At 60.7% G+C, this 12257-nt stretch overlaps 1 protein-coding gene and 1 non-coding gene across 2 annotated transcripts; one reads left to right on the forward strand and one right to left on the reverse strand.

Annotated features, from left to right (window-relative positions):
• Positions 1-1625: 1625 nt before the first annotated feature.
• Positions 1626-1699, reverse strand: TRNAT-AGU (transfer RNA threonine (anticodon AGU)). Its single transcript has one exon. It is a non-coding gene; the product is annotated as a tRNA-Thr (tRNA).
• A 9032-nt stretch (positions 1700-10731) lies between these two features.
• Positions 10732-11973, forward strand: VGF (VGF nerve growth factor inducible; the record flags this gene model as incomplete). The annotated part of the gene is made up of 2 exons (XM_061442717.1): positions 10732-11215; positions 11377-11973. Coding segments are annotated over 2 exons (1081 nt in total), but the record flags the coding sequence as incomplete, so codon positions are not given.
• Positions 11974-12257: the final 284 nt, after the last annotated feature.

Here is a 12257-nt window from a genome sequence, read left to right on the forward strand (position 1 = left end):
TTCCCATCCCAGCTCCACCTCATTCCAGCCCCATCCAAGCTCCATCCATTCCCCATTCCAGCCCCATCCCAACCACATCCCAACCCCATCCCCAACCCCATCTGAGCCCCATCCCACCCCCATCTCATTCCCATCCCAAACCCATCCCAAGCCCCATCCCAACCCTATCCCAGCCCCATCCATTCCACATCCCATTGCCATCCCAACTCCATATCAACCCTATCCCAGACCCATCAATTCCCCATTCCAGCTGCATCCCACCCCATCTGAGCTCTATCCTAGGCCCATCTCACTCCCATCCCAACCCCATCCCATCCCTATCCCAACCCCATCTTAAGCCCATATCAACCCCATCCCAGCCCCATCCATTCCCCATTCCAGCCCCCATCCCATCCCCATCCGAACCCCATCCAAACCCCATTTGAACCCCACACCAGGCCCATCTCACTCCCATCCCAACCCCACTCCATCCCAACCCAACCCCATATCAACCCCATCCCAGCCCCATCCATTCCCTATTCCAGACCCACCCCATCCCCCATCCCATCCCAGCCCCACCCCATCCCCACCCAGCCCTATCTCATTCCCATCCCAGCCCCACCCCATCCCCATCCCATCCCCATCCCAGCCCTATCTCATTCCCATCCCAGCCCCATCTCATTCCCATCCCAGCCCCATCCAACTCCATCCCATTCCCATTCCAGCCCCATTCAAGCCCCACTCCATTCCCATTCCAGCCCCCATCCCAGCCCCATTCCATCCCCATCCCAACTCCATCCCATCCCATCCCCATTGCAACTCCATCCCATCTCCATCCTATCCCCATTCCCATCCCCATCCCCATCCCTCCCCATCCCCATCCCCATCCTATTCCCCATCCCATTCCCATCCCAGCCCCATCCCAACTCCATCCCCATCCCATTCCCATCCCCATCCCAGCCCCATCCCATTCCCATCCCATCCCCATCCCCATCCCATTCCCATACCAGCCCCTTCCCATCCCCATCCCAACTCCATCCAAATCCCCATTCCCATCCCCATCCCAGCCCCATCCCAACTCCATCCCATTCCCATCCCATCCCCATCCCCATCCCATTCCCATACCAGCCCCTTCCCATCCCCATCCCAACTCCATCCCCATCCCATTCCCATCCCCATCCCATTCGATCCCAGCCCATCCCAACTCCATCCCATTCCCATCCCAGCCCCTTCCCATCCCATTCCCATCCCAGCCCCATCTCATTCCATCCCAGCCCTATCCCAACTCCATCCCATCTCATCCCATCCCCATCCCCATCCAATCCCCATCCCAAATCCATCCCATTCCCATCCCAGCCCCATCCCAACCCCATTCCATCCCATCCCCATCCCATCCCACCCCCATCCCATCCCCATTCAAGCCCCACCCCATTCCCATTCCAGCCCCCATCCCAACCCATCTCATTCCCATCCAACTCCACGCCATCCCCACCCCCGAGTTATCTCCAGCTCCCCACCTCCCTCCACTCCCAGCCCCAATCCCATCCCATCCCCTCCATAGCGACCCCCCCCATCCCAATTCCAGACCCCAATTCCCTTTTCCCCCTTATTTCCCCCCCCAAAAAAACAACATTGCCCCCCCCAAAAGGCACCGCTGGGATTCGAACCCAGGATCTCCTGTTTACTAGACAGGCGCTTTAACCAACTAAGCCACGGCGCCGCCTGCCGCAGCTGCGCGCCCCGCGCCGAATCCTGGCGCCGCCGGCTGCGCGCATGCGCGGGCAGCGGAGGAATGGGGAATGGGGGGGGGGGGGAATGGGAAGGATAAAGGGGGGGAATGGGGGGGAATGGGGGGATAATGGGGGGTAAATGGGGATAATGGGGATAAATGGGGATAATGGAAGGGAATGGGGGCTAAATGGGGATAATGGAAGGGATGGGGGGATAATGGGGGCTAAATGGGGATAATGGAAGGGAATGGGGGATAATGGGGATAATGGGGATAAATGGGGATAATGGAGGGGAATGGGGGGTAGTGGGGGAAAAAGGGAAGGAATGGGGGGGAATGTGAGGGAATGGGGGATAATGGGGGCTAAATGGGGATAATGGAAGGGAATGGGGGGAATGGGGGGAATAAAGGGAAGGAATGGGGGGATAATGGGGGCTAAATGGGGATAATGGAAGGGAATGGGGGGAATGGGGGGATAAAGGGAGGGAATGGGGGGATAATGGGGAATAAATGGGGATAATGGGGAATAATGGGGATAATGGGGATAATGGAAGGGAATGGGAGGGAATGGGCGGGAATGGGGGATAAATGGGGAGAAATGGGATAATGGAAGGAATAGGGGGGTATGGGGGCTAAAGGGAGGGAATGGGGGTAGTGGGGGATAAAGGAGGGAATGGGGGATAAATGGGGGATAAATGGGGGGAATGGGGGGAATGTGAGGGAATGGGGGGAATGGGGGCATAAATGGGGGGAATGGGGGGATAAAGGGAGGGAATGGGGGGATAATGGGGGATAAATGGGGGAATGGGGGAATGGGAGGGAATGGGGGGGAATGGGGGATAAATGGGGGAATGGGGGAATGTGAGGGAAGGGGGGCTAAAGGGAGGGAATGGGGCGATAATGGGGGATAAATGGGGAATGGGGATAATGGAAGGAAAAGGGGGGAATGGGAGGGAATGGGGAATGGGGGGATAAAGGGAGAGAATGGGGGAAAATGGGGGATAAATTGGGGAATGGGGGATAATGGGGATAATGGAAAGGAATGGGGGGAATGGGGATACATGGAAAGGAATGGGGGGGAATGGGGATAATGGGGATAATGGAAAAGGAATGGGGGGAATGGGGATAATGGGGATAATGGAAGGAATGGGGGGAATGGGGATAATGGGGATAATGGAAGGAATGGGGGGATTGGGAGGGAATAGGGGTGCTAATGGAGGATAAAAGGAGGGAATGGGGAGAATGGGGATAATGGAAGGGAATGGGGGAATGGGGGGGTACTGGGGGTTAAAGGGAGGGGAATGGGGGAATGGGGATAAGGAAGGGAATGGGGGTGAATGGGAGGGAATGGGGGGATGGGGGCTAATGGGATAATGGGGACATAAAGGGGAGCATGGGGGAATGAGGGGCAATGAGAGGCAATGGGGGGTAGTGGGGGGCAGTAGAAGTAATGGGGGGCATGGGGTGAAATGCGGAGCAACGGGGGCAATGGGGGGCAATGGGGGTGAGGGTGCAAGGGGGTGCAGTCAGGGGTCAATGGTGGGGATGCGGGGGTAATGAGGGGTGCCGGGGGGGTGATGGGGGGTTTGGGCAGTGGGGGAGGATGATGTAAAAGGGGGGGGCAGTGAGGGGGGTGCAGATGCCAATGGGGGCCGCTACGCGCACAGCGGAGCGCAGGGAGGGCTCGTACCCGAGCGGGTCTCGAACCCGGGTCCTTCAGCTCCCCGGGCGGAAGCGCTGCTGCGGAGCCATGGGGCCAGCGGGGCGGAGCGGGGGCCCTGTCGGGGGGGGGGGGGGGGGGGGATTCTGGGTCCCTAACAACGGCTGCCATGGCAACGGTGGATGCTCGGTCCGTAGCAACGGCTGCCATGGTAGCTGGGGGATGCTCGGTCCGTAGCAACCGCTGGCATAGCAACAGGGGGATGCTGGGTACCTAGCAACGGCTGCTATGGCAACGGGGGGGGGGGGAAATGCTATGTCCCTAGCAACAGCTGCCATGACAACGGCGGGGGGGGGGGGGAATGCTATATCCCTAGCAACGGCTGCCATGGCAACGGGGGGAGGATGCTAAGTTGCTATTGCAACAGGGGGGTCCCTAGCAACCGGTGGCCTAGCAACAGGGGGATGCTCGGGCACTGGCAACGGCTGCCATGGCAACGGCGGGGGGGTGGGGGTGGGGGGGTGTCAGGGTCACCCCCAAGGTCGGGGGAGGGTGGGGGGGGAAGGGGGGGGTGTCCGCTCCTCCCGCTGCAGTAGGAGACCCCCCCCACGTGATCCCGAGGTGATGTCACCGCCGCCCCTCCCCCCCCGGGGGGGGGCGCGGCTGCCGCAGGGTGAATCATCCACGGGAGGCAGCAGGGGGGGGGGCCAGCCCCATATGGACCCCAAAAGGCCCCTATAGACCCCCCTCCCCCCCCCAAGTCCCCTATAGATCCTCTCCGGGATGCTATAGACCCCCCCCCCCAAGCCCCCTATAGACCCTCCCCCAGACACGATAGACCCCCCCCAGAGATCCCTATAGATCCTCCCCGGACCATATATACCCCCCAAAGCCTCCTATAGACCCTCCCAATGACCCTATAGACCCTCCCAGAGGACCCTATAGACCCCACAAAGCCCCCTATAGACCCTTCCTCAAACCATACAGACCCCCCCAAAGGCCCCTATTGACCCCCGAAAGATCCTTATAGACACTCCCCCGGACCATATAGACCCCAAAAGGCCCCTATAGACCCTCCCCCAGACCCTATAGACCCCCCAAAGGCCCCTATAGAGGCCCCCAAGCCCCTATCAACACCATCAAATCCACAATAGAGGCTTCCCCAGCCACTGTAAACCCCCACTAAGCCTCCTAGGGACCCCCCAACCACCCATAGAACGCCCCAAAGTCCTTCTACATCCTCACCCAGGCCCTATAGCCCCCCCAGCCCCTATACAATTCCTCCCAGGCTCTCTATAGCCTCCCTCAAGCTCCTATAGAGCTCCCCCAGCCCCTATAGAGCCCCTCCAAACCTATACAGCGCCCCTGCCTTCAGTTAACCCCCCCCCCCAAGCCCTATACATGACCCATACACCCCTTTTCTCGCTGGGCAGCCCCCTCCTCCCTATATATGCCCCCATTCACCTTCCCACCCCTATACACCCCCAGTTCCCTATATACCCCATTCACATTCCCACCCCTATACACATCCCTGTTCCCTATATACCCCATTCACCTTCCCACCCCTATACACCTACCTGTTCCCTATATACCCCATTCACCTTCCCACCCCTATACACCCCCCTGTTCCCTATATACCCCATTCACCTTCACACCCCTATACACCTCCCTGTTCCCTATATACCCCATTCACCTTCACACCCCTATACACCTCCCTGTTCCCTATATACCCCATTCACCTTCCCACCCCTATACACCCCCTTATTCCCTATATACCCCATTCACATTCCCACCCCCTATACACCCCCCTGTTCCCTATATACCCCATTCACCTTCACACCCCCCATACACCCCCTTTCTCCCTATATACCCCATTCACATTCCACCCCCTATACACCCCCTTGTTCCCTATATACCCCATTCACCTTCCCACCCCTATACACCCCCTTATTCCCTATATACCCCATTCTCCTTCCCACCCCTATACACCCCCCTGCTCCCTATATACCCCATTCAGCCTTCCCACCCCCCATACACCCCCTTTCTCCCTATATACCCCATTCACCTTCCCACCCCTATACACCCCCTTATTCCCTATATACCCCATTCAACTTCCCACCCCCTATACACCCCCTTGTTCCCTATATACCCCATTCACCTTCCCACCCCTATACACCCCCCTGCTCCCTATATACCCCATTCACCTTCACATCCCTATACACCCCCCTATTCCCTATATACCCCATTCACCTTCCCACCCCTATACACCCCCTTTCTCCCTATATACCCCATTCACCTTCCCACCCCTATACACCTCCCTGTTCCCTATATACCCCATTCACCTTCCCACCCCAATACACCCCCTTATTCCCTATATACCCCATTCAACCTTCCCACCCCCTATACACCCCCCTTATTCGCTATATACCCCATTCACCTTCCCACCCCTATACACCCCCTTTCTCCTATATACCCCACTCACCTTCCCACCCCCTATACACCCCCTTATTCGCTATATACCCCATTCACCTTCCCACCCCTATACACCCCCTTATTCCCTATATAACCCATTCACGTTCCCACCCCCTATACACCCCCTGTTCCCTATATACCCCACTCACCTTCCTACCCCCTATACACCCCCTTATTCGCTATATACCCCATTCACCTTCCCACCCCTATACACCCCCTTGTTCCCTATATACCCCATTCTCCTTCCCACCCCTATACACCCCCTGTTCCCTATATACCCCACCTTCCCACCCCCTATACACCCCCTGTTCCCTATATACCCCACCTTCCCACCCCCTATACACCCCCTTGTTCCCTATATACCCCATTCACCTTCCCACCCCTATACACCCCCTTGTTCCCTATATACCCCATTCACCTTCCCCACCCCTATACACCCCCTTGTTCCCTATATACCCCATTCACCTTCACACCCCTATACACGCCCCTGTTCCCTATATACCCCACTCAACTTCCCACCCCCTATACACCCCCTTTCTCCCTATATACCCCATTCACCTTCCCACCCCCGTACACCCCCTTATTCCCTATATACCCCATTCACCTTCCCACCCCTATACACCCCCTTATTCCCTATATACCCCATTCACCTTCCCACCCCTATACACCCCCCTGTTCCCCTATATACCCCATTCACCTTCCCACCCCCCATCCACCCCCTTTCTCCCTATACCCCCCCATACTCCCCCCGTTGCTGAGGCAGCTGCAGCAATTAGTGACTCATCCCGCCCCCCCCCTCTATAGGTGGGGGAGGCGTCGGAGCTCTATAAGGCCCCCCCCCCCATCACCTACACACTCACCCCCCCCCAGTACAGCTGCATTGGTGAGTCACCTCCTCCCGCAGTGCTGGCGGGGGGGGGGAGCACCTATAGGGAGACCTATAGGGGCGGTGGGGGGGCTGGAGAGACCTATAGGTGCATGGGTGTAGGGGCATGTGGGGATGCACATATAGGCAGGCTGAGGGGACGCTCACGCGTGTGTATGTGCGCTCTCCCCCCCATAGGAACACGCGTCCACACGTGTACACGCGTGTGCATGTGACGGTACCCTCCTATAGGCAGACACACACACAGGCACATACGTGCACACGCATAGGGGCACGTATAGACACATACGTGCGCCCTCCCCATAGATACACGTGCACAAGGGTGACCTTGGGGGTTTCTATAGGGCGCGTGCAGTGCGATGGGGCCTGTATGGATTGTGTAGGGGGGTGAAGAGGGGTACTATGGGGGGATGGAGGGGGTGTGTATGGGAGAGGGTGTATAGGGGGTGTGTATAGGAGTGTGGGGGGGTAGGGGGTGTGTATAGAGATATGGGGGTTATATGGGGGGGGTGTATGTGTATGTAGGGGGTGTAGAGGGGTCTATGTGTGTGTAGGGGGCGTATAGGGGTCTATGTGTGTATAGGGGGTGTATAGGGGACTGTGTGTATATGGGGTGTATAGGGGACTATGTGCGTATAGGGGGTATATAGGGGTCTATGTGTGTAAAGGGGGCATATAGGGGTCTATGGGTGTATAGGGGGCGTATAGGGGTCTATGGGGTGTGTAGGTGGCTGTATAGGGGTCTATGTGTGTATAGGGGTCTGGGTGTGGAGGGGGTGTATAGGGGTTTATGAGTGTATAGGGGTCTATGAGTGTATATGGGGTGTATAGGGGTCTATGTGTGTATAGGGGGTGTATAGGGTTCTGGGTGTGGAGGGGGTGTATAGGGGTTTATGAGTGTAGAGGGGTCTATGAGTGTATATGGGGTGTATAGGGGTCTATGTGTGTATAGGGGATGTATAGGGGTCTATGTGTGTATAGGGTGCGTATAGGGCTCTATGTGTGTATAGGGGGCGTATAGGGCTCTATGTGTGTATAGGGGGCGTATAGGGGTCTATGTGTGTATAGGGGATGTATAGGGGTCTATGTGTGTATAGGGGGTGTATAGGGGTCTAGGGGGGTATAGGGGGTGTATAGGGGTCTATGTGTGTGCAGGGGGTGTATAGGGGTCTATGGGTGTGTAGGTGGCTGTATATGGGCATGGGGGGTGCATAGGGCTCTATGTAAGCACAGGGGCTCTATAGGGCACGGGGGTGTGTGTGTGTAACGCCCCCCCCCCTATTCATTCATCCCCCCTCATTCATTCATCCCGCGGCAGCTCCCCGCGCGGGGCGCTCTGAGCATGCGCGAACCCCCCCCCCTTTTTTTTCCCAGGCCCGGCCGGATTTTATGAATGGGCCATTGACGTCAATGGCGACCCCCCACGTGGGGCCCCGCGCGTATAAAGGGGGCGGTGCCGCCGCTGTCCAGGGTGCTGAAGGGCGAGACGGCGGCGAGGGCCGGGACCCCCCTTTTATCGGGATCCCCCCCCCTTTATCGCGATACCCCCCCCTATCGCGACCCCCCCTCCCCATCCGCACTGCGCATCGAATCCCCCTCCCCCCCCCCATCGCCATCCATCCCCCCCCCCCCCCCCCCCCAGCTTGGAAGAAGTGGGGGGGTGAAGGGAGAGACCCCGGATCTGCAGAGACCCCCCCGGAGCCGGTAAATAGCGCTTGACCCCCCCCGAACCCCGTTATTGGTCCCGATTGGGGGGTGGGGGGTGGGGGTTGGAAGGGGTGTCCCGTCCCCCCCCCCCATTCCCAAATGGGGTTTTGGGCGTGTGAAAAGGGGTTGGGGGGGGGTTGGGTGCAGTGAGATGGGGGGGGGGGGTTTATGGGGTGCACACGCGTGTTCGCGTGTGTTCTATGGGGGGTGCGTGTGTCACCCCGCAACATCCCCCCCCCCTTTCCGTGTGTCGTGACGCCGCGTCATCGCATGTTACATGTATGTGCTCGTATGGACACGCGTGCGCACACGCCTCGCACATGCAACCTCCCCCCCCCCATCATCAACCGGCATCGGGGGCTTAGGGGAGGGTCTGCATGGGGATGGGGGGGGGGGCAAAGCATGGGGGTGAGCCCCAAAACCGGGGGGGGGGGGGGAACAATTGGGCACCCCCCCATCACTGCAGCACCCTGGGGGTAGAGGTGGGACATGGCGATGGGGCGGGTGGTGGGGGGCAGGGGATGTGAATGAGCCCCATAAATGGGGGGGGGGGGGGCAGCTACACCCAAACCTGAGCTCGGTGTCGTGTGTGTGTCCCCCCCCATCATTGCATCAACCAGAAAATGGGGGTGTCCCGGGGGGGGGGGGGGGAGAACATGGGGAGGGGGATATGGGGGGGGCTATGGGGATGTGGGGAGGGGGGACATGGGGGTGTCCCCATGGGGGTCCCGGGGGGGATCATGGAGAGGGGGCACAGGGGGTATCCCATGGAGGGACACACACGGGGGGGGTCCCATAGGGGACACAAGGTCCCTGTAGCACATAGGGATGGTGCACTGGGGGGGGGGGGGGGGGGATGAGCCCCACATTGGGACTCATCCCTCCTCATCCCCATATTCCTTCTGTGCCCCCCACATCCCTCCTGTTCCCCCATTCCTACATCCCTCCTGTGCCCCCCACATCCCTCCTGTGCCCCCCCGTCCTCCCATCCCCTCCTGTGCCCCCCACACCCCTCCTGTGACCCCACATTCCCCCGTCCCCCCCCATCCCCACATCCCCTCCTGTGCCCCCCCCCATCCCTCCTGTCTCCCCCATCCCCACATCCCTCCTGTGCCCCCCATCCCTCCTGTCCCCCCCACCCCCCTATCACTCCTGTGGCCCCCACATCCCCCCCATCCCCACATCCCTCCTGTGCCCCCCCACATCCCTCCTGTCCCCCCACCCCCCTATCACTCCTGTGGCCCCCACATCCCCCCCATCCCCACATCCCTCCTGTGCCCCCCCACATCCCTCCTGTCCCCCCCACCCCCCTATCACTCCTGTGGCCCCCACATCCCCCCCATCCCCACATCCCTCCTGTGCCCCCCACATCCCTCCTGTCCCCCCACCTCCCATCCCTCTTGTGCCCCCCACATCCCCCCTGTCTTCCCCACCCCACATCCCTCCTGTGCCCCCCACATCCCCCCTTTCTTCCCCACCCCCCATCCCTCCTGTGCCCCCCACATCCCCCTTTCTTCCCCACCCCCCATCCCTCCTGTGCCCCCCACATCCCCCCTTTCTTCCCCACCCCCCATCCCTCCCTGTGCCCCCCACATCCCCCCTGTCTTCCCCACCCCACATCCCTCCTGTGTCCCCCCGCGTCCCTCCTGTGCCCCCCACATCCCCCCTTTCTTCCCCACCCCACATCCCTCCTGTGCCCCCCACATCCCCCCTTTCTTCCCCACCCCCCATCCCTCCTGTGCCCCCCACATCCCCCCTTTCTTCCCCCACCCCCCATCCCTCCTGTGCCCCCCACATCCCCCCTGTCTTCCCCACCCCACATCCCTCCTGTGCCCCCCACATCCCTCTTGTGCCCCCCACATCCCCCCTGTCTTCCCCACCCCCCATCCCTCTTGTGCCCCCCACATCCCCCCTGTCTTCCCCCACCCCACATCCCTCCTGTGCCCCCCACATCCCTCTTGTGCCCCCCACATCCCCCTGTCTTCCCCACCCCACATCCCTCCTGTGCCCCCCCGCGCCCCTCCTGTGCCCCCCACATCCCCCCTGTCCCCCCACCCCCGAATCCCTCTTGTGCCCCCCTCACTCCCCTATGTCCCCCCCCTTCCCCTCCCCACAGGCTCCATGGCGGCCCCTGCCCGCCCCCTCCGCAGCGCCGCCCTGCTCCTCTCCATCAGCCTCTTGGTGCAGAGCCACCCCAAACCCACCCCTCGCCCCCCCCCGGCTCCCCCTTCTCCCGCTCCCCCCCACGCCTTGAACAAGCGCTCGGCTCCTTTGGGAGCCCACAACGAGGTCTTGAAGGACCTGGAAGAGCTCGGACGGCTCCGTGCCGAAGCCAAACGGGACCGGCAGCGCGATCGGGAACGGGACCGGGAACGGGGCTGGCCGAGCTCCCGGCAGCTCCGGGCAGCAGCAGAGCCTGGAGCACCGCCTGCTCGAGCGGCGCTACGAGGAGCTGGCCGAGAGCCGGAGGCAGGCGGAGGCGGCGAGGAAAGCGGCGGCCGAGGAGGAGCGATTGGCGGACCTGGCCTCGGATCTGCTCCTGCGGTACCTGCTCCGAGGGCCCGGCGCGGCGCCGGCTGAGGATAAGAGGTCGGAAGAGGCCGAGCCCGAGGATGACGATGGGGAGGGCATGGAGGAAGGCTTCGAAGCCGGGGATGGAGGCGAGGAGAACCGGGGAGGGAAGGGGAAAGGGGGGGACGGAAGCGATGGGTTTGATGACGGCAACGATGGGTTTGAAGGCAACGGGGGGTTGGAGGACAACGAGATCCTTCCGAGAGGCGGCGTGGTACCAAGAGGAGAGATGATCCCAAGAGGTGGGATGATCCCAAGAGGCGGGATGATCCCAAGGGGAGAGATGATCCCAAGGGGAGAGATGATCCCAAGAGGCGGGATGATCCCAAGAGGAGAGATGATCCCAAGAGGCGGGATGATCCAAGAGGAGAGATGATCCCAAGAGGAGGGATGATCCCAAGAGGCAACAAGATCCCAATGGGTACCAACGACATCCCAATGGGTACCAATGACATCCTGATGGATACCAACGACGTCCCGATGGGTACCAACGACGTCCCGATGGGTACCAACGACGTCCCGATGGGTTCCAACGAGGTCCCGATGGGTTCCAACGAGATCCCGATGGGTTCCAATGAGATCCCGATGGGATCCAACGAGCTCCAGCCGCAGGATCCGGCCGAGGTGGACGACCTGGACCCCGGCACCATTGACCAACTCATCGAGCTCTCCAGCAAACTCCACCTCCCCGCGGACGACGTCGTGGACATCATCCACGACGTGGAGCAGAAACGCAAGCAAGAGGCCACCATCGGGGCCCCCCCCCGCCTTATCCACCCCCCCCAGCCCCAAAGCCGCCCCGTTCCCATCTCCAATCACATTCCAGGCCGGACTTTCCTGCCCCCCCCACGCCGGCCCCCGCCGCCTCTTCGGGATCGGGAGCTGCAGCGGTACCTGGAGAGGGTTTTGGGGGGCCCCCCAGGGGGTTCCCATAGGGGAGGCACAACCCCTCTCCCCATCCCCAATTAGGACCCCCCCATTTATCCTGCTCTGGGTGTTGTGTTCCTCCCCGTTCCCATTGCTGAGCCCCCCCCCATGTCCTATGCCCCCCAATTCCAGCTCCTGCCCCCACAATTCCAACCCGGTTTCATCCCTGGAATTGCCCCACTTCCAGCCCTAGACTCCCCCCCTCCATCCTTAGGACCCCCCCCCCCCCAATTCCAGCCCTAGAGACCCCCCCATGGGGGGGGTTGTAAATACCCCATCATTGACTTTTGCTATCGAATAAAAGCGACTATTTTAGTATGAGTTAC

This window comes from Pezoporus flaviventris, unplaced genomic scaffold, assembly GCF_033815535.1.
Source record: "Pezoporus flaviventris isolate CSIRO_AGI_PZ_B2104156 unplaced genomic scaffold, CSIRO_AGI_Pfla_v1 ptg000245l, whole genome shotgun sequence".
In the NCBI taxonomy this organism is placed as follows: domain Eukaryota; kingdom Metazoa; phylum Chordata; class Aves; order Psittaciformes; family Psittacidae; genus Pezoporus; species Pezoporus flaviventris.